Genomic DNA, 23,159 nt, shown 5'->3' with positions numbered 1-23,159 from the left:
AGAAATAAGACAACATCACGAGAGCCAATCATTGCTATACACCGCGAAACAGCATGGCAAAGAGGCGTGTTTTCAGTCAGAAGCAGGCGTTGTCGTTTTCGCTCGTGGGCATTGCGGCCAATCGCTAGCTAGTTTACCAGAAATCAACCAATCACGGCGCAAGAGTGTAGCGCAGAAGCAGTTCATTGTGGCTCAAAACGGTGTGCCTGCGCCAATGCAAATTGGAACCAAAATGGCCGAATCCGGCCCTCAGTAGCAGACAGTGCCCGCCCCTCTAGATAATTGACTTCTCAAACGCCCAATAGGAGCATGATTGGTTATGTCCAGTGCCCAATCATTCCGCAGCACACGGAAGCTTTGTGGTAAAGTACAGTAGTTAGCCGTCGTCCAGATCAACAAGCCAGAAGCCACTATTTTGGAAGCAGTTTGACAAACACTGACTGTTCCTCGGTTGATGTCAGTCGCTATCTGTGTTTCCAGCGAGACGATCAGCGATAAACCAGCACAAAACTAGCCAGCCACATAGCTCCGAAGCGATCAGGTTGGATGACATCGTCGGCGTTTTAACTTTAAGACAGCTAGCTCGCCTTTTTATCCATTTGACTTAAGACAGCAAACCAGCGTTTTTTGATTGGCCGATTCTTTACAGTAATACAACCAAGCTAGCAAGAAAGTTTTCATCGTTATTTCATCAAGTTGTCACCAACGCTAGCTTCTTTTCTTACCAAACAGAACAACAGTTGGCTTTTTTTGAAGAAAATATATATATATATGTCAGGCCATCCATCGTTTTGTTTTTGTCAACAAACCGCAGTTTTTTCTTGAAGAAGTGCCGAGAGCCGAGAAAACCAACGACGTTTAGCAAACACTTTGCTCAATACAGAAGGCAAAGCAACCTTAGCCGTTGGAGAAGCGTCAGCCTCGACTAGCCAGCTAACACCAAACCCTTAAAGTCACCTGAACCATTTGAGCAATCATTAAGGAACAGACTGGTGTGGCTTTTAAACCCCAGTGGTGCTGCATTCAGGACCTTTAACTTTTAAATAGCCCGTTTGATACACTGCAGGAGGAACTCTTTCAACGTTACCTCTCGCCTTTAAAAAACACACACTCGCACACAAAACAAGTGACAGAGCAGCAGAGCCAGTGGGACCTGAAGCAGGCTGTGTACAGACACGGGATCCCTCACCGGATTGTTATATTATCAGTGTTATTGTTGAAAATGGCGGCGATCGGACTGGTGCAGATGTTGATCGAAGCAGCCGAGTACCTTGAGCGCAGAGAACGAGGTAAAGTGTAATTGCATTGTTTTCTACGGTCTGCTGTATTTCTCAGAAATTACAATGATACCCCCCTCCCTCCACAGACCACGCTAATTAATGCACATCTCGTCTAAAATCAATCTTAAATCCTGTTTCCGTCCTTTTTCTGTTTTCCATGAAATAATCGTGCCATACATTAAAGACAGAAACGTTATCGGATTTTGCACAACACTTCAGCTGAACGCATCGCCAACTCAAAGTAGCTGCGAGTCAATATTCTGACATTTTTTTCCCTGTTCACAGGCTGCAAATGTGCAAAAACCCACGTGCATTTGTCTTTATTTTCTAATGAAAGAGTGAATGCATATGTGGCAGATGCAGTCAGATGTGCAGGGAGACATTGTTTTCATGGAGGCCCCTCCTTTCGCTCTGTTGTGGTTTGCTAGTGGGTTTATTCCAGTTCAAGATGACATCATTGTCCTGGCTGGGAGAAGAAAATACTGTGTAAAGATACTGCATGAAATCCATTCATTTGCACGCCTGCACTTCAGTGCATCACATTGCCACTGAATTCCACAAGCACCAAGATCAAATGTGGCACATTGTGCAGTCTTCCTATTCCTGGTTTGGCTGCTTTTCACTGTGGCTATATTTTGCATTGCCAGATATCTGGACATGTGACCACTATGTTGTGTATTCGCTTGCAGAAGCTGAACACGGCTATGCCTCCATGCCACCCTTCATCAGCAGCCGGGAGAGGGAAAGCTTGAAAAGGAAAAGCAAAAGCAAGAAAAACACAAGTAGCAGGTAAAAGCCAGAAAATGTGAACCGTGTCACTTTGCAGCTCTTCATCAATGTGCTCATAATAAACCCACTTCAAGAGTGTTCCCTCTGATTGCAGCAGGGTTAATCCATTTTTCCCTTGATTGTTTTTTTTTTTTATTTAACAAACCCCATTCATAATTTTGCATTTGTGGTGACAGTTTACCATAGTTTGTTTATCCTTTATTTTGGTGACACATGTAATAATACATATTTCAGATGAGATGAGAGTAATATGAAATGCAACTCACCACCCACTGAAATGGGTGGAGGTGTTGATGGGGGAGGGGTTTAAAAGGCTTTAAAGATGGCAGCCTCATCATTATTGAGGTATTTATCCGTATTTGATCATGATGCTTAAAAAATACGTAAGCATAAAAAGGTAGTGACCTAAAGAATGTGCGTTTAGGGGCACTCCATCTAAAGCCAGTAGCAATTTAATGTGACAGATAATCATGCATCAAATTCACAATGTGAAAACGTTGACACCTCTTGATCATCACCCGCTCTAATACCTAAGGGTTAATTTGTCCCTGACACTACTGAAAAGCTCCTCTGATATTACACACTGGTGGTTTGTGTGTGTGTGTGTGTGTCTGTTGGGTTAAAGCCATGTTTTAACTTCCCCTTGTCCTGTGTTAAAGCGTGTGAGTGACAGCAGCAAAGATCAGTCCGGCTTAAAGCGAATGGCCACTCTGTAAGGCTAACTGGGTCAGTCAAGGTGACTGCAGAAGACATTTCAGTGAGGGGGGGCTTGTCCTGACAGCTCAAGTCACCTGAGTGGAACCTTCCGCACACACACATAGTGTACATTCAGAGTCTGGAACCTGAATTCAATGAATCAATCATATCAGGACAGATTTGTGTTGTCTCCACAACCCACAGATCAATGTGCCCTCCGTGATTAGACTGCAGTTTGCAGCTTTTCCAGGAGGATATATTTTGTACGTGTGTGGTGAGTTAGGATGTGAACATGATAATGAACTTGATTCATTTTTCAAAACATAAAAGGAGACTCCATCGCAGCTTTTGCTCTCATGTACCTTTTTGTATGTTAAAACTTCTTAACCTACAGCTTTTGTACACAATTAAATTGAACGCATTTTTCTATATTTGTTAGCTCCTTTTGATAGGAAGTGATATGTGATTTATTGCAGCCTCACACATAACAGCAAAAAAAAGCTAAAAAGACATTTCACGAGTGCATCACTGTGAACCTTCCAAAATAAAATATAATAAATAAACTGCTAAATAAAAAAATCTTTAATTTCCCTCCAATTATTTATCTTTGTATTAATACAACTATTTATTTACTTTTCTGTCTAATTTGCCATTTTATTCATTAACGTATTCATTTTCACATTTTCTGTATTTACTCCTGTATTATTAACATTTTGATTTTTAATTTTTCTTTTTTTATTGAACCATTTATATATTCATTTATTTCTAAATGAAATGACTGACAGGTTCAGTCCTCCATCGCGTTGATGGCAGAGATGATGAAATAGCTCCATGATCAAAGCTGACCATATGCAACCATATTCTATATGACCAAAAATAACCTGTCATTGTGCACATATGGACATGAAAGGCTCTTAGTGGAAATGCCAGAGAACACCACCCAATTAGTGCAAAAACAAGCTTTATGTTTAGCCGAGGTGGAAAAAGATGTCACGCCAGCAAAATAGATTTTTCAGATAAACTGGAACATTGGAGGACCGGATTCTTTAGTAGACACAACAATGGCAAATTGCTACCACCCGCTGGTACGAGCTTCCTTTTCATCAGTAAAATAGAAAAATGAAAGCAAAGCAAAGGGAAATCAATGGGAGAGGCAACTTGTTAATATATGCGTAATGCCATTTAAGGTGGGAAGCAGCCACAATGTAGCAGAGGTACAGAAGATAGGAGTGGCAGCACGGTCATTATAATGCACTGCTACCCATTTAGGTTGATTGCAGACTTGGGTTGAACCCACATCAGGTCAGCCATGAGGACACAGTGTAACCTCCTCTGCAAGTCTGATTTGTTGGCATGATCATGACGATCACTTAAGGTAAACATGTGTACAGGTTTATATATAGGCCTCTCCCCTCTTGTAACCCAATGTATAGTTAGTTTACAGTACATAGTTCACAGAGTATCTAAAGAGACAAGAGCCCTATACGTTGACAGCTGAGAATGCCGTCCATTGACTATGGAACATGTTATATTGAAGCACGGCCCTATTTGCACCATCTGCCTGCAAAAAAAATAGTTTTTACTTGTTTTTCGTTGATTTTTAAAAGATTTATTTAGTTTAATCTAAGGTTTGGTTGTGTTTTTTCAACAACAATCGGCTTGTGTAAAGTGCTGCAGGGTTGTCGTATTTTTGGAGACTAATGTGGAAGTTTGTATCGCCCTGGTGCCCTCAACAGAAAGCTGAAGGGATTTTTCAATTGGATTATGGAATAAAATAAACTCTGTGGCAAATTTAAAAGATAATTTAGATTCTTTAGAAGATTCTTTACAGATGAACTCTAATTTTAATTTTAATTTTTGAAGCATAAATATGATCGCCAGAAGAAAGAAAAACAGGCTAATGTTGGGCTATAAACTGGCTACATCGTGGTCACATGACTAAAACGCCACCACCACGATGTGTCTGACCACTGATCAGTTAGAATAGTTTGCAGCTAAAGTCGACCTGTAAAGATGGACTAGTGACTAGATGAGTGTGAGGCGTGGTGACATTTAACGTCCCCTACAACCTTTGTAGTTTTATTGAGCCACTTGTTAGCAACAGCCTTTTTAAAAAATGGGTTAACACTTCAAAATGCACAGTTGAGGTATCTACTGACATATTTTATGTCAAAGAAAAAAACGTAAAAGATATCTCGAGCTTGTGTTAACCAAGGACCCTATTTCAGGCATTTGAATGGAAATCTATTGTCTTTGAGAAGAGGGAACAAGTAGTGCAACAATGCTTATTTATTTCCAGGTTTTAGGACTTCCGGCAGCACTATAGTTAAATCAGCTGATCGAATCAGCTGTGGTCAAAATGTAAGCTAAGACATCTGAATAATCACCAGCTCTTACCTCATTAGTGAGGTTGATGAAGAAGCAAGACATTTTTAATTTGTTGTTTATCCACATGCTGTACGTAGGCAGAAAAGACTGCTCTTTTAAGGGAACACGGTGTTACTCAAATATTTGGTTCATCCTGTTCGCCAGCATTGTGTCTGCTGTCAGTCATCCTCCATCTTGTCCATGCACTTAAAAAAAAAAAAACAGGATGTGGAGTGCTGTAGGACCACGCAGCTCAGAACATGCCTCCACATGCTTAGCAGGCACTTTATTTTTAGACATGTGTAGTAAAGAAAATATGGAAGTAGCTTTGTGTGTCAGGCAGACCACTTGCTGCTGCTGCGGGTTTGTCCTCGTTTCAGTACTTGAAAGCGTTTAGCTCACCAGCATTTACTTTGACCATTCATTGTAGTTTAACTACAAGGTTGCGTTAAGCTGCAGCAACGCCCTCATCAGCTACATGCACTTTATCAGCTATTAGTCATTACTATTTAAGGGCAGCAGAGCCACGCTTGTTATTCAGAAGGCTCTCTGCTCAGCCAAGATTGGTTGATATGGTCTGGTATGATGTTGGCGCCTAATCATTAATAGGCTGATCGGCACCACTGAACCTGGTGGGAGGGTTGATTTCTGCCAGAGGATCCATGAATTGATCAGACATGATAAGTTCTGTGTTTTTTTTGCTCTTGACACTTGGTGAAATGTAGAGCAGGCGGCCATGAAGCCATTCAAGCCAATATGAACAAGCTCTTCCAGTGTGTGTTGTTTCCCCATGGTGTTGGTGTGTGAGTCGTGGGGGAGGGGAGCCACCGTGTTTCTGGCGTATATGTGTGCATGTGTGTTAGTGTGTAGTGACTCCCCCTTCCCCCTCATCTCTCTCTCTCTCTCTCTCTCGCTCTCTCTCGCTCTGTCTCTCTCTCTCTCTCTCCCACTTGTGTTCCCTCGCTTTCCTTACCTCCTCCACCCCTCTGTGTCTTCCTGCTCTGTTCCTCACACTTGGCAGGCATTGGAGAGCACCAGCTCCTCCATTACATCGATGGAGATTCCTCCCCCACCCTACACACTTTGAGCGCACTATGGAAATCATACAGTGATCTTGCCGTCCTTGTTGAGCAGGCAAATGGAGTCCTTCCACGTTCTCCGCCCTGTGTTGTTGTTCAGGATGAGGTGGTTGACTTGGTGACGCAACAGCAAGGCTTCACAAGTAAAAAAAAAATACAGGTTAATGGTGCTGTAGAAAAACCTTGTTGTAGAGCGAGCTGAAGGAAAGGTGCACTGGTGAGTCATCTCGCTACGTTCAGTGCTCCAGCATACTTTCACGCATGCACTGCCATCCTACTGTAGCTGGACAAAGCTGTATGTGTGAACGCAAATGTCCACCCCCTCAGCTCAACCAAAGCATTTGTAGGGGGTGAGAGGGGGGACAATCTCCTGTTGTATTATAGCTGTGTGAAAGTACAACACTGTACACTGTCAGGGCCTGATTTCCCCAAACATTGTTCATGTGTAAAAACAGCTACTGCTTCTTAAAGGGAAAGTTCATCCAAAAATGAAAAATTCCGTCATTATCATCTACAACAAAACTTTTTCCTGAGCTCGGGGCGCCGCAGTAGGTCAGTTAGTAGAGTGCGTGCCCTATGCACAGAGGCGTCGTCCTCGCTGCGGCCGTCCAGGGTTTGAGTCTGGCCTGTGGCCCTATGCTGCATGTCATCCCCTCTCTCTCATCCTGTTTCCTGTCACATTTCTCACATTTCCTGAGCTTCACAGCAAAAAAGCATTGCTGCACTCTCCTAAACAACTGAAGTAGATTGGGCCTTTAAAACAAACAGAGTACAACCCAGAAAATAACCCCAAATTGTTCCATACAGCTTCTCTGTCATAATCCAAGTCTCCAGAAGCCCCAGGATCCCAAATTGATTTGAAAATAAGTTATTTACACCCTCGGTGTGCCGTCGAGCTTGTCCACCCACTTCAGACAAGTGGCGTGCTGACACTTTTAGGCTACAACAGGATGTAAACAACATCTTTTCAAATCAGTTTGGCATCTGCACTGCATGTGGAGTTCTATGATTGAAACTCAGAAGCAACTAACCATCCCATCACTGTCATCTTCAGTCAACATGCAACTGAAACTGCCAGGAGGAGTTAACATTTATCACAGTGAGTGAAGAAAAATACTGATCCAAGTTTACGAATTCTTACTTCTGTAAGGTAAGATTCAGAGGTCTGAACTTTGAGCCATTATTAGTCATCTACTGTGCTACGTCTGTATAACTGCAGATAAGTATTGTGAGTATTGCCAGCCATTTTTGTGGACAGCTGGTAACCAGAGAGCTTCTTGTTCTGTTATAAACAAAGTTTGCGAGATGAACTACTGAGCCTGCCAGCTGGATCTCCTCTTTGGTACATGGAGAATTAGTTAGATAGCGCCTCAGAATGTAATAATTATGTAATATTATCGTAGAATAGTGATAGTGTAATATTATGTAATAATGGGTAGTGACCGCGGGTGACGCAGCCAATGTGCTCCATGTGCGGTCGACCAGGGATCCAGTGTCATGTGCAAACCATCAAATATTTCACATCACGTTAGTATAACTTGTTTTGAGCCGTTCCCTGTCGCGCCGTGGATGCGCTAGCTGGACGTGAAGATGTTTATGGGGCTGGAGCAGAAGGTTGGAGGTGTCCCAGGGCCTGAACACCAGGCCAAATAAGTGGGATAATTTCCCAGTGCTGTTATGTCACCAGCGGCTGTCTGCCCTGCACAGGAATGCATACTGGCTAGAGGAGGCCAAGTGAGATAGCGAGCACCCGACGCTGAAACAACATGATACCCTGCAACACACACACACACACACACACACACACACACACACACACACACAGAGACACAGAGACACAGAGACACAGAGGCATGATAACCATTGCTGTTCAGAAGTTGCAACCAAGGATAACCAAGAGTTTTTCTTAGCTTCGGCTGTGTCCGAAATCACTCACTACTCCCTCTATAGTGCACTACATAGTGACTACGCCATTTGGTAGTGCTGTCCGAAGGTCTAGTGGGAAATATTATACCCTATATCGTGTACTCAAAGTATCCCACAAAGTAGTATTTACCATCATGCATTGCGCTGCGGACGAACGCATGCAGGTTTCAGTTCACGTTTCAACTGCGTGACACTAGTGACGTCATTAACGGTGTCGGAGTAGTGTCCGAAAGTGCGTTTTTATTTCAGCTCCCTATATAGAACACTAATGTTCGGACAGAGCCTTAGTCTTTAATGTATGTTTTCAAACATGGAGGTGTGTGTGTGTGTGTGTGTGTTTTTGTGTAAGCGAGAGAGGGAGAGAGACCCCTGAGAACTTTGGCCACAGCATGGTGAGGGTGTCGGGCGTAGCAGAGCTGAAGATGCAGAGGCTATTTTGGGAGTTGTGGTGGGGGGATCAGGAGGTCAGGTAGAGGTAGATGAAAGTTCAGGAACGCTGAGGGGGATCTTCTTCTTGTCACTCAGGTCAGGGCCAACACATTCCTTTCCAAAAACTCCACTTAACCCAATTTCTGTTTCGTCTGTGTGAGTGTGCCGCTGTAACACTGCATTGCAGGAGTCATTCTGGCCACTAGCACACCTCCATCTCTATTTACCTTCACTCAGTGTCTTCCCCCACCCCCCACCTCTCTCAGCGCTACGTGCACGTTGAATAACCAGGCAATATGAAGGGGGCATAGTCCCGTCTACTTCTGCTCCTGGCTTCTGTTTCTAGTTACTGTTACTATGTTTACCCCCGGCCTCTCCATCACAGATCTGAGCGCAGTCCTTTAAAAAAAGCACAAGTGCCTTTCGTAGGACAAGCCTCGGGCATCAGAATACCCAGCCTGTTCTTCTGATTTCTTAGAATCTCATTTTGTCAGCCGTACTGACTGCTCATAAACTCCCACACAGCTTTTTTCTCGCTCCCCTGCAGTAAGGCCCTGGACTGCAATGATGGCACACAGAGAGGAAACCTTACCCTGTTTAATCAGTGGCTCTGTTATTATGTGCAGTTTCTCATATGTGTTTTATCTCCACAGGTCTACGCACAATGAAATGGAAAAGAACAGGTATGTCAAAAGGTCTTTGTGTTTGTTTTTGTGTTCTCAATCCATTAAAAATAGCAGCTCACATCACCCCTCTGTCTCCATGAAAAGTGTAAATGATGGTTGTAGATCCAAAATATGTGAGTTAAAAGTCATCGTCATATGGAGGCCCATTTTACCCCGAACTACAAAGAAAACGGAAAGTTGAGAGAAAAAAAATGGTCATTGAAAATGAAAATGAATAAGAACATTTGAAAGGCAGAATGAATTATTAAGATGGATATCTTTAGTTTGTATTTTTCCATATGTCCTCCCTCCTCTTCATTTGCCCATTGTTATTTTCAGTTTGGTTTTTAGATGTATGTAATTATTCAGGAATTAATTTCAGATTTTCTCAGATTCTCAAATTACACCAATTGTCTTGTTGCCATCAATTGATTTTTTACATTGTGGCCTGGTTATCCTGAGTACTTCAGTAGAATATAGAAGTCTATTTGCCTTTTTAAATCGTTTTTTAATATGTTTTATTGAATCATATTTAATTTAAAAAAAGCCTTTTAAAATTCTACCTTTATGAATATAATATTCCATCTTTTTGTTATGTGGACAGTGTTTTTATGAGCTAAGGTAAATTAAAAGATATACACTTGATTTGTAAAAACACATAATTATTATGTTATGCATTACGTTACCTTCAGCTAAACATAACAAGTACAATTTCAACTATAAATGAACAACACTAATAATAATACTTTTTTTTCAATGCTTGAATAGGTTTGTGTTAATAAAACCATTTGTTTTTTCACCTCCTCCAAATCTGATGACAACCTATCATGGTTGGATCAGGTGACACAATGTGCCCTTCTGCACCTGAGAGCAGCTGACCATGTTTCAATAACTTGGACTGGGCTGTTTCATCACAACTTTATTGAGCTGGTTGATTTATGCTGCTCTGCTCAATCAGTCCATTATTACTTTTCTTATTTGCTTTAGTAGCTAGCAAAGAAGTTGGTATCAAAAAACAAAACAATATCACAGCATGGCTGCAGGGATGGCAATGACGTTTGGCTCGTCTGCCACCATGGTGCAGGCTAAAATAACTCTCCCCCGGATTTCCATGAAATTTGGTTTACACTCTCATGGTCCGCAGAGGACGAACTGAAATCTCTTCGGTGACTCGCTGACTTTGCCTCAACCGCCATCATGTCAAGAGTTTAATCAGTCCAATACCTCATTTTATGACCTCATGACATTCTGATCAGCAACGGCTGTACTTTGTTAATTACTGATTAGCAAATGTTAGCATGATGTCAAGCTAAACTAAGTTGATGAACATGGTAAACATTTTACATCATGTAAGTATAATGTAAGTTAACATGTGACATAAATGCAAATCGGTGTGGGAGATGACAAGAGTTTCAAAGAGCTAATGCTAGTTTGGTACCACGCTACTGTGACTAAAAGCATAGAAAAGCACTTTGAGGATGAGGAAGAACGATGAGCTAAAAGCTAAGTTAGCCAGGGCAGACAAGCTTAACTGTAGCTTTGACCAACAATTGCTGGACAGACTTTCCCAAACAAAAGCTAACAGCGACATGTCGGCCTAAAAAGAAGGCGCCTCTTGTATTTCCCATCATTTTGCAATTTTTATCTAAAGAATTAGCTGGTTAGTTACCGGTGAATGGGTGCTCTGCTGTGCCCGAGCACAGTCTCTGCTAGCATGACTTTAGTTTTGCCATAAAACACAATAGTATAACTTCAACTATAACATTTTTTGGATAATATCACAGTCGTTGTACCATGATGTAACAACTAAAGTAAAAAAAAAGAAAAAGCTGATGCTGTTTTTCAGCAGTTTCTCAGTTAGACATTGGCCAGGCCAGAATAATAATTTGTATTTATTTATATATTATTTTGGTGCCGTCTGAGTCTCTGTCACTCTCAGGGCTTCCATCCTGCCTGTGCTAGTTGATCCAAACCAGCAGCTAAGTGGACAGCCTGAATAATATATGGCAATGAGGCCTGTGCCTGGGATTTAGCCCTCTGTGTGTGTGGGACACCTCATGCCTGGCAGTAAGTCAAACCTATGACCAAGACCCATCGTATTAAACTTGAGAACATTCATAGCCTTTAGCCAGTTTCTCCCACCAGTGGCTTGATGTTAGAAAGCCATCACAGGCAGATAGTAAATCACACACGGTGACCCACTGCTAGCAAAGCCAGAGGAGTTTAACCAGACCCTTCCCCCCCTCCTCCACATTCAAAGTCCTATTTTGTACATGTCCCCTCCCCTTCTGTCTTTGCATGTAGAACCAAGAGCCTGCATGCGTGTGTCCATGTTTACATCCACGGAACACAACTCCAGCCACTGCCACGCCTTTTTTGCTTTTGCATGCAAGTTCTGTTGGTGGTCTGGGGGCGAGAGCGTAGACAGCGGGATGATTTATTGCTGGCCGGTTAAAGTTGACCTCAGCGGCCTAGTCGGTCTGTGGAAACCATTTTGCGTTGCAGGGAGGTTTTGATGCAACCGTACTGCAACCAAACAGGTGTACTCACACCAGTTGGGATCTGCAGAGGACAGTGGTAATGCGAAATTAGGGCAAAGAAATGTAGGTTGTTGCCTTAGGCTGATGGCACACAGGCTGCAGCTCCACATACATACTCACCTGTTGACACACTGCACTGCAGCCGCACTGAACCAAAATAACCTGTTGCTGAAAAAGTGCTGTGCATTGCAGCCACACCCACAGTGCTTATCTGTCACCGAGACACCATGTGACCCCGAGGTGTTCCATGCATCTGCTGCTCGTCAGTGTTGTTTGACAAACATTAGCTAGCCCTGCTGATCTCTTATTATGTCAGAACAACACAGGCGAGGGTATTTGCATGTTATGTAATGTCAGTGTGCATGCCCTTTTGGACTGAGTCAGCTGAGAACCAGGCACTTGGTTTCAGCTGCCGAATACTGCTTTGATTGTGCGTGCGTGGGGTTTACTTGCCGTGTGTGTCTGTGTGAGCTTTTAAAAGGGCAAGGGCTGAGAATACATTTGCATCCTCTGACCACAGTCGCTTTGAATCAAGTCTCTTCAGGCGGTGGCGCTCGCATCAGGATTACCTTCAGTTGGACAATATAACAAACTGCACATACAGCTGGCCCTCAGCTGCCGACAAAAACATTTTTACACTCACTCTCAGGAAGTGTCTGACGTACACACGCCCACTCACTCAAGCACACACACCGCAATACAGACACGTACACACACCGCCGAGGCTGGAGATGGAGGTGTGGGTTGTGTAACAGTGGGGTCGAGTGGTCACACACACCCACCAGACCTCAGCAACTGCCAAGGCTGCCAGCCTAGAGCGGCTGAGGCGGGTGGCGGTGCTATAGGACAGGCGACATTCATAATGAGTGCAGATCTGAACATATGGCACATGCGATCTTTGGTTTTCAGCACATTTCTGTTCTCATCTTTTCGAGGGAGGATTGGCTATAGCTGCAGATATACTGTCACTCAAGGAAATATCCTGTGTAGAAACAGTTCAAATGACAGGGGAGAGTCTTATCACTTCATGTAGACCTTACATGAGAAAATGGTTTACTCACCAACTCCTGATGTGAGTGAGTAACTCCAGCATTTGTTTAAAAAATCAGAACATAGTACTCATAGCTCGTGTGAAATGTGTAGCAACTGTCAAATGTTGAAAGATGGCACTAAATTCTTCCTCAGATTGTTGTTGATTTGACGATTTGACATGGCAATTTTCTCAATTTTAGTGTGCACACCTGAATCAGCCACCCATGTTTGAGATATATCTCTATAGACCTGAATGGTGGACCTAGAGACTGACATTGCCATCCTTCCAAAAAAAGCCATCAGCATGATTAAAAGCACCTGTTTCTTTTAGTTAAAGAAACGTCTGAGCCAACACACCGCTTAGATGAAGACCATGAAATGCAGTTGAAAGCCTAGAAAAGAAGTTAGCAAGTGGTTCTTGCGTTATTTATATATGGATATTTTTCTTTTCCAAGGCCGCATGTGACCTGTGCTGCTCAACTAATCGCATGCCTGTTTTGTGTATCTGCCGCGATAAAAAGCTGATGACGTTTGACCGCTTTCTTTCTTCTGTTTTCTTCTCCTCTGTCTTCAGACGGGCACATCTACGGCTGTGTTTAGAGCGCTTGAAATCCCTTGTTCCCTTGGGACCAGATGCTAACAGGCACACCACCCTCAGCCTGCTGATGAAGGCCAGAGATCATATCAAGGTGCGTGGATCTACATCTGTGTGATTGGTGTGCACGTAGTGTGAAGAGGGCAATTTGTTGAGTGCCGTGTTGAGTAAGTGTGTTATTGTGTGCTAGAGTGACTAAAATGTCACAGAGGGAACTCACACAAGCACACAAACACACACACACACACACACACACACACACACACACACACAGCACCATTTTTCAGCGTTTTTCTTCTTCCCACCCTGCAGAGGTTGGAGGAGAGTGATAGGAGAGCTCAGCACACCGTGGAGCAGCTACAGCGGGAGCAAAGACACCTGAGGCGACGTCTGGAGCAGCTGGGGGTTGAGAGGACCCGCATGGACAGTACCGGCTCCACCCTGTCCTCCGACAAGTCCGACTCTGACCAAGGTGAGCCTTCTAATGGGATGATTTTGCAACTGAGCGATGATGTCTCGTCAATCAACCTTTCCTTTACTTTCTTGAATAATCGATTAGTTGTTTGGTCTATGAAATGTCAGAAGCCCAAGGGGATGTGGTGTTTTGTCCACAACTCAGACTTTCAGTTCACTGTTCCAAAAGAGTAAAGAAACAATTCACATTAAATAAATCTGGAATCGGAGACCTTCGACTTGTTTATTCTCCTTAAAAAAATTGCTCAAACCGTTTAATCAGTGATCAAAATAGTTGCTGATTAAATTGATAGCTGATAACTAATGGAATTATTGTTAGTTATAATGGTAATTATGCACTTTACAATACTGAATTATCATACAGCCCTGTAACAATCTTGTCTTTGTGTTCCCACAGAGGACCTGGACGTAGATGTTGAGGGGACGGACTACCTGCTGGGTGACCTGGAGTGGAGCACTAGCAGCGTGAGCGACTCAGGGGACGAGCGAGGCAGCCTGCGCAGCAGCTGTAGCGACGAGGGCTACTCCAGCGCCAGCCTGCTGCGCCTGCAGGACACTCAGGAGATGGCCAAGCAGCTGAGCTGCAGCCTATAGACAGCACTGCACACCGACCCAAATCCCCCCGCCGCCCCTTTAGCCAATCCCGACCCAACATTGTATCACCACTACCTATTCCCGCTCAGACCTCACCCATTCCCCATCCCTTGTCTCCCTCCCTCCCCACCAGGACTGACCAAGTCTGAGGCCTCTCCTCCAGCCAGGCTTCTGTGGACTTCCTGTCCCGACGGTGACTTCCATTCAGACTGCGACACCCCCAAGACAACCGCCCACATCCAGCACATCATCAGTGGTCAGTCTCAAGGGTGTCGTCTGCTCTGCGCTGCACCAATCAAACGAGGAATCTAAAGACACTCCAACCCTCCGTCCATCCGTCTGTTTGTCTATCAGTCCATCCGACTGTCAGAAACACAACTTTCAGCCAGAGAATGTTACCACACAATATCCCACTGCCTCTTTTTCTATGTCTCAAGAGCCATGGGAAGCACTTACGAGATTTCACCCTTACTACACACACACACACTTAAACACACACACACACACACACACACACACACACACACATACGCCTCCATTGCTCCAAGTTGTCCACTGAGACAGAGTCCTCCCAAAGGTGTGACACTTACATGATGTGGGGCTTTTTTTCTGCCCTGCTCACCAGTCAACCAACCGTGCATGGTGTTTTGCACTTATACTTGCTTTTATAAACAAAAAAAATGCTGTCTCTTTAAAAAACAAACAAAAAAAAAAAACAGAAAAAGGCCCCTACTACAGCTGTTCTAGTAATGTCACCAGATGGAATGAGTGTTTGAAAACCACGTCAGTTTGGACTCTAAAGCAGACTTTAGTTTGGGGTTGACAGCAATACGTCCCTTAGTACCCAGGCTTAGGTGGGCAGGCCCATAACTACCCTGTAATGTTCTGTCCACATCTGTCATTCAGAGGGAAAGTGACACACAAACACAGAAAAAAAAATTGTGCAGCATGAGATTGTGAAGGGGCTGGGGGATATGGGAGGGTTTTTGGGGGGGGGTTGATGTTTTCTGCCTCTCTCTGACGACGGTGGCGTTTTTACAGCATCCTTTTTATCATAATGTGTGTATGTCACGTCTGAGCCTGGCAAGGGGTTAGCTAGCCGGTTTGGAAACTTTGAACACCAGCCACCAGGCTGAATGCTGGTATATTTAGGCAGGTGCTGGTACATTGTTGTACACTAACGTCTTCACTGCCCTGGCCCCGTTCACCAGGTATTCATAGGAAGGGAAGAGCCGCTCTACTGAGAGCAGTCTGCAGCACATTCCAGTATGTAGAGAGGACAGAAAGGCAGGTGCGACTGAGAGCATTATTTTTTGCAAGTGGATGTTCCTGCCAATTATTTATGAAGGGGAGAGTTTTAGTTCGAGACGAGCCGAGTCACCCTAAAAAAGAACGACTGGCTTTAACTTTTCATTGGGAGCACACTGAGGTAAGAAAGTCTCTCTGTGTGTTCTCATGTGAAAAGCACTAAAATGTCAAAACCACAGATTTTCTCTCCTTTGCCTTGCCTTCATAGCTATTTATTGTTCCTGCAGAAATGTACCTTTTAATGTAAATAGTTTACAGAAAGATCTATGTCTATCAACAAATGTATTTATTAGATATACTAAATATATAGAAGAATATATATAAATATATTTAATTAGTCATAGCCTATGTTCTTCTTGTGAGGTTTATTGAGAGTTTCCTACGTGTAGTTTGTTTGCACAACCTAGTCGACCCATAGAATATTTAGAGTATTTAGAAATGTCTCTTGTGCCTCGAGGCTGTTGTGTCTGTTCAGAATTCGCCACGGTGCTCCTAGAAAATGAGCTGTTTTCTTTGTGGTTGATCATTATTTTTAGCTGTTTTCAATGCCAGCTTGCCCTTTCTGACGGGGGGAATAAAAGGACAAAAAAAAATCTGAATAATTTCTAAAAATGTTAAGTAAAAAGTATAAAAGAGGAGAGGAGCCAGTGGCCAGGTGGAGGGTGTGCGATGATTCCTCTGGCAAGGCTGTGTTTGCCTGTTGGCACCATCTTCGTGCCTGGGAACCTCAAACAAAATGGCTGCTCTGCCCGTTGAGATTTCAGCCCTTTTTCTTTGCGTTTTGTTCCAAATCATCACGGGCAGGGAGAGGATTGCAGCTTTTGTTCGAACGTAGATCCGTCCTCAACCCTGCAGCGGTGCCAAAGGAACCTCCCCGCTCCTGCATCCACCGCTCGCGAATCTCCATTAAAGCATGAAGTGAATCAGAAAAATCGATATTAGGATTGTTTAGTCTTTTGAGTGTGGAATGCTGCTTATTTTTTGTCAATTTGAAACATAGAGGAACTGTGTAGCCAAGCTAAATAAAGAAGGGGGGGGGAACTAAGAGGGGAAATGTATTGAAAAGTTGGTATGAGTGGGCAGGTGTGTTCACTGAAATGCCATCTGTTGGTGTGGGCATGTAGAGTGAGTGTGTGTGTGTGTGTGTGTGAGCGCGTGTGTGTTTGTTTCGTCACTGTCTTCAGAGAGAAATTTTCAGGGTGGTAGAGGGTGGGTGGGTGGTTTAAAAACACATTTTTAAGGCTATGTTTCTGTTCTGGTTTTCATTTGTTTACTAGTGAAATGCAAAAAAAAAAAAAAAAGGAAAGTCCACTTGACAAAGACTTCATGTATTAACCTAAGCATTAATGTCTGTCGCCGGGAGTTTCCTCCTCCTTCTTCATCTATGGCCTGTCGTTCATCTTCCGCCAATCGACACGTGTGTGAATGTATGTGTGTTCCCCCGTGAGCGTGACTCCCTCTTCCACATGCTGCGTTGGCATCCGTGGTGCAGGCGAGGCAGGGGTGTTTTTGGCGGAGCGGTGCGTGTGTTCACATCGGTGATGATCGCATGCAACCATTGCCCCCCCTCCTCCTCCCCCTCCTCCCCTTTACAAAGACCCTGGTGCTCTCAGCATCTGCCTTAAGAAGCAGGTGTGGAATCTCTCAAAGAACAAAACTACAGTCAGACCAGTTGTTTAAGCTACAGGTTTCGGCATCAGGGGAAACTCGATGTTCATGTGTATATTTGGTTTTTGCACATTTGTTTTTTGTTTTTTTTTTCCCGTCCCTGCAAGTGGCTAAAAATGCCTTAAAAAAAACCCAGAAACTACGTGTTAAGTACGAGCTAACAGAAGTATATGAAATGTATGAGTGTGTATGAAGTATCGGAAAAGGCCCTTCCTTTTCATTGTGGGGGTCTCAGGCGTGGTGCTTTCATGCATTACACATCAAGCGCGCAGGCACACCGCGTCATCAATCTGTGAAACATCGTCGTCGCCTGTTGCCTTTCTCCTCAGAAAGGTCCAGTGTCTGTTTTATGGAACAGTGACTTCAAGGAGGGCGTTTTGTGCACTTACTTTTTTCTGAATTGGAGAATTTGGACACCGATCTCTTAAAGAAATCACTTCAAATGTGGGGGGGAAAAAAACCTTTGGAAATGAATTGTGGAGCAGCAGTTTATATTTGCCATTGATATTAAAGGAATAAAAACATTTGAAACCCTTGTTTACCTACATATCACCCTGTCCTCGTCTTTATTTCGTGGTGCGAGGCATGCTGGCCTGCGCACTAATTATATTCTAAGAACAAATGAAGGCTCTGAAGGAGGAACCCAACCAAGCAGTTTCTTATACAATGACTAATCTTCATGTAGAGGCTGAATAGACAGTAATGAGGAGGTTTTTGCACAACAGATAAAAGCAAGCCTCTACGGGGGCCTGATCCTCGCCAGCCCTCCAGTGTGTTTCAGAGCAATCTGCTGGCTAAATCCCAGGTTTGTATGATCACAGCCATCTGACTGCTGCTCAATAACCAACACACACAAAGCCATAGAAGGACCGGTGAGGGAGGGAGGGGTGGCTGGGGTTCAACATCTTGAAAAGCATCCTGCATCCCTTCTGGCGGTGTCTGCCTGCTGAGGGGGAGGGGAGCCACAGGAAAAAACTGTTTCGGTTTCATGGTCAGCCTGAAATGCTTTGTAGTCGCTAATATATCAATGTTACCTGAGGGCCGAGCTCCAATAGGTGAAACGCAGAAATACTTACATGAGCCTAGTCCAGAGCCTGTCACTGTAAAGTAAAATACATCTGTGAAGCTCTACTTCGTCTTTGATTGACAAATCACTGATCAACAAGATAGGGTTTTGCATAGAGTGGTGTATTTTTGAGGGCTAACACAGAAGTTTCCCTCAACAAAAAGCCTGTGATATTCCTGAAATGGATTTTGGAATAATCTCGGTGGCAAGTTTAAGATACAATGCCACACATGTTTTCCGCCTGTAAAGACAGACTAGTGAGTAGGTGAGTGTTCGCTGTGATGATGTTTAACGTCCATGACAATCGCTGTTTTTAAGACACGTAAGGATTCTTTAATTAAATTGTGGGACATTTAATGATGTATTTTATCTCGCAGAACAAAAATATAAATATCTTCGGCCTGTGGTAGCCCCAGACCTTATTTCAGGCATTCAACCAAAAACCAATTAAAAAACTTAAAGACTCTGAGACGAGGGAACTGGATGTGCAAAAATGCAAGCTGATTTCTTGGTTTTAGGACGGCAGACTACACCGCTCTATAGACAATATTCACACGGTAGCCATTTTCCTCTGACACTGTGCTCAGGGTGGGAAGCTCAAATGTCTTTTAGATTAATCAGCTAATACCGCTCGGTAATGCAGCATTTCAACCTGGCTGTCAATGTTTAGCAGGCTAACTAAGACTTAGCAGAAGAATCGTTATCGATCACATTCAATCGTACAATGTTCAACAAAGTGAAACTGGTTCTCTGTATTCAACCTGTGTCGGAGAAGCAGTGGGCAGCCAACGTCCGGTACCCAGGGACCAGCTACAGATCTGAGCCAGTGCCCTGCTCAAGGACACTGACCGGATTATAAACATGTTGGAAGGAAATGGAAGGAAAACCCACACAAGCTCAAGGAGAACCTGTGATCTCCCCACAGAGAGGAGAGGAGAAATTTGACCTTCCAAAGAGCTGGAGAAAAATGACTGATGTATTTATATATAATATATGAACATATATTATTAATCTATGATATGAATAATGAAGCTATTTTTTAAACTATTTTATTGACTTGTTCGTAACACAGAGACATAAAGGAATGTTGGCGATGGATGCAAAAATCTTAAAGGCAAAAACAATTCATGAGCCGTATATGCTCATGAGAAACTGGTTTATTGAAGGCCTTCAACACTTTAACACACAGCTGCTGAGTACTAAAGAATAGACCTGAGTAAAATGAGCAAATACTTGTTGTTTTTTAGAAATAAAGAAAGCATTTTGCCGCTAATTTAAATGGTAATAGACATTTTTGTAATTGCTTCCATATTACAACAATCATTACTTACACATTTATTGAAAATTACCCCAACATGATATGATAGTAATATTCTACTATTTTCCAGCAATTAAAGTGGCTGTTGATTTCTGCAGTACATTTCCAGGAATCTTTCGTTCAGTGTCTAATTTATGCAGGTCACGTACATTTTTTAACCATTTACGTTTTCACCTTTTCCTATCACTTCAACAGATCAGTCCAACTTTGAAACAATTTTCCTGAACGTAATACAGAAAAAGACCCATAAATTGCTAAATACCAACAAATACAACTTCATAATCAAGAACCAAGGGACTCATTTTCCACTTCAAGTCATATTCCTTATTTGTCCACTGACACCTGATAATCCTGCCTTCAAACTACACACCACCATTGTTAAATATCACAATATCACTCTTTTCAAATTTCACAACAACTATACAATAGCAAATAAATTGATAACAGGAAAACTGAGCTGCAGAAGTTGGGCTGGAAATGATTCTGCAACACCTCACTGTAGTTTAGTGGCCTGCTGAGGGGAAGTTGATTGAAAAGAAGTGGAAATGAAAATGGCATGATCAGCAGTTTAGTTAACTGAAGTTTACTGAAACTATTGTTAACTGCTTATTGGAAAACAGGATATTTCTATTAAATCATGGGGGATTTTTTAAAATACATTTTGGCGTAATTTGAGGTAAATGGACCTGCAAAATGAAGTGTTAGCAGTGATGAAGTAGCCTCCTATCCAGTTCAGATGCTCCGTATCAATGGGTAGAGTGTGGCCATGTGGGAACCCCAGTTGAAAGCTGAGCTGTGTGACCTAGCTGTAGACAGTACAGTGACGAGGTCATGATAATGAGTCCACTGTGTGACTGGAGAGGTGCAGCAGGGTCAGGGCTGGCAGGGAAACACTTGAGGGAGGCTCAGCGCAATGTGGATATGCCTGACTGTAGTATGTGTGCAAACTCTGGATATTCTGGGATGACTTCCATTGTTATGATGACCCAAAGCCTTTTTCCGCAGACTCGAGGCCACTGTGACTCATCTTACAAAAGGAGTACAGTTAAACAGTTGCGCTCTTCTTTCTTTCTTTCTTTCCTTCTTTCTTTCTTTCTGTCCATCTATCTTTGTGCTCGTATAAGACTACCCTCCGGTCACATCCTACTGTTCAGCACCTAAAAAGCGTCCACCTAAAGACACACCTTACGTTTAATCTGCACATGAAACACGAAACCAGCCACCGCAATGCAGCTCAGCCTGAGCCAAGCACAACACACTCCAGCTGAGTGTATTGACACGACCTACCTGCTGGTGTGTGTGTGTGTGTGTGTGTGTGTATAGAAATGGTATTGACAGAGTTGTGTAAGGGTGTTTGTTTACGGGCGTGTGTCAGACGCCCAGGCCTACTGACCCACCTCTCCTCGTCCTCGTTTGTCAGATTAGTCAAATCCAGCAGCTTATCCTGGACCTGCACACCCTGCCTACTTTGACCTTCGCCTCACAGGGTGGCCTGACCAACCATGAGCATACACACAGGCAAACAAACTCACACACATGCAAACTTGCACGCAGGCACCTAATGTAGGGAACACACCCGCATGACACTCACACACACACACACACACACACACACACACACACAAACACACCAAAGCACCACAATCAGCAAATGACTTGTGCCATGGAAACACACAACAACAACAACGAGCCCTTAGGAACAATTGAGACAGCGATTCAATCACTATAGGCATCAGGTCATCAATGGAGAGCATATAATGACTCCCTCCTCCCCTTAACCCTCCACAAACCAGTGACAGTGGTGTGATAAGAGGCTCTCCTTTAATTTAATCATTGTTTATCATGATCACCTGCAGGCATTTTGACATATCATAGCAGGAGGAGCACAGCTGGAGCCAATGACATGAATGATGGCCACACTCCCCTCATGTTAAAGCAACATTATGTCATTTTTTGCTAATTTCAAAATCCTTTTGATGGTACTGTGTCTTGTCATGAGGACAATGGTGTCTCTATCACTTGTAACTTCACGGCTCTACATACATGTACACTATACTAGCACAGAGCCCTGCTAGCTGCTGGCGCTGCTCACTGCTTCTCCACACCATCGGAGAGATGACGGGCATCTACTGCAGGTAATACACTGACTAGGGAAAAGGATCTCATACAACACACATAACAAACACAGAGTAAGAGTCGATCTATGCCAAAACTGCCTGTTTTTACAGACAAGACACTGGCTCACCTCCTATATTTACAATGAGACTGAGAGTAAGGAATGCGAGATGTAAGAAGTTATGTAAAAAAAAAAAAAAAAGGAAATTTTGTTGAAAAAATTAAAAATGAATACTGAAATTATCAACAGAATGTGAAGAAATAACAATTCTGATATTATTTTATTGCGCCATTCCCTGTCAGCATTCCCCGCTGGGATACCCGTCCTTGGCCTAAAACCACCCCCTCCTGCTGGTTCGAAGCTCCCGTGCTAGCAATAAAAACGCCAACACTCCCCAGTGCTACAAGCTCCTGCTCTGGACCACTAGCTGCACCGCTAACTGAGCTAATCATGGACGTTACAGTGAAATCTGAACACAGTGTTGGAGTTGTAGCCCTGGTCATTCCTATATAAGCTGCTCAGCAGTGAATGAATCTGAAATGGCTGATGACCTGGTTTAGCATCCAGCTAATTTGAAGTGAAAAAAAAAAATGATTTAATCTTGCGGCTCTCTTACATTTTCCTAATTTCTATTCGACCTTCACAATCTTAGTTTATCGGGCCCTAAAACCATCAGGTGATGTCGTAAATACACAGTTTGGCAGCTACAAATCTTCAAAGCATGGCTGTTTCCCGGGGGCTCGGAGCTAATCAGCTAACAGCAGCTACAGTGAGCAGCAGCTAGTGGTTACTCTGGTGATATGCTGCCCCCTATTTGGTTGGAGTGTGAATTCATAAATACACATTGCACCTTTAATCAAGTAAGGCAGCTTCCATCCAGCGTGAATGCATTGATCTGATCCTCACTGGATTTCATCACATTAATAGAAATACTGCAGCAGGCAGATGGTCGGTTCCTTGTGTGATAATTTGTCAGTGCAGGACGCAGCTGAGTGACAACAGCCCCTACTGATCCCCCTCCATCACCACTGACAGCTCCGATCAAGAGATAGACTTTTGAGTGTGTGCATACGTGTGCCACTTTGCATGTGTGTTTGTGTGTATGTGTGTGTGTGTGTGTGTGTGTGTGTGTGTGTGTGTGTGTGTGTGTGTGCATTATGCAAACAGATGGAGGGAGATCGTCTTCATGAGGTGCACTTCAGACAAGATCAGTGCAT

At 43.4% G+C, this 23,159-nt stretch overlaps 1 protein-coding gene across 3 annotated transcripts in view; it reads left to right on the top strand.

Moving 5' to 3' along the window:
- mxd1 (MAX dimerization protein 1) overlaps positions 1-17,989 on the top strand; it is a 29,959-nt gene extending 11,970 nt beyond the window's left edge. For 2 of the 3 annotated variants that reach the window (XM_030418284.1, XM_030418282.1), the window contains 5 exons: positions 1,970-2,069; positions 9,220-9,249; positions 13,378-13,492; positions 13,711-13,870; positions 14,270-17,989. In XM_030418284.1, the coding sequence (XP_030274144.1) occupies positions 1,993-2,069; positions 9,220-9,249; positions 13,378-13,492; positions 13,711-13,870; positions 14,270-14,466 (579 nt within the window). In that variant the 5' untranslated portion in view covers positions 1,970-1,992 and the 3' untranslated portion in view covers positions 14,467-17,989. Of the gene's footprint in view, positions 1-348; positions 1,290-1,969; positions 2,070-9,219; positions 9,250-13,377; positions 13,493-13,710; positions 13,871-14,269 lie in introns of those variants that run through there. The other variant, XM_030418281.1, reaches the window with a different exon arrangement.
- The last annotated feature ends 5,170 nt before the right edge of the window (positions 17,990-23,159 follow it).

Source organism: Sparus aurata, chromosome 5 (assembly GCF_900880675.1).
Source record: "Sparus aurata chromosome 5, fSpaAur1.1, whole genome shotgun sequence".
Classification (NCBI taxonomy): domain Eukaryota; kingdom Metazoa; phylum Chordata; class Actinopteri; order Spariformes; family Sparidae; genus Sparus; species Sparus aurata.
Note: the sequence above shows the minus strand (reverse complement) of the source record. Positions and strands in the feature narration are given on the sequence as shown.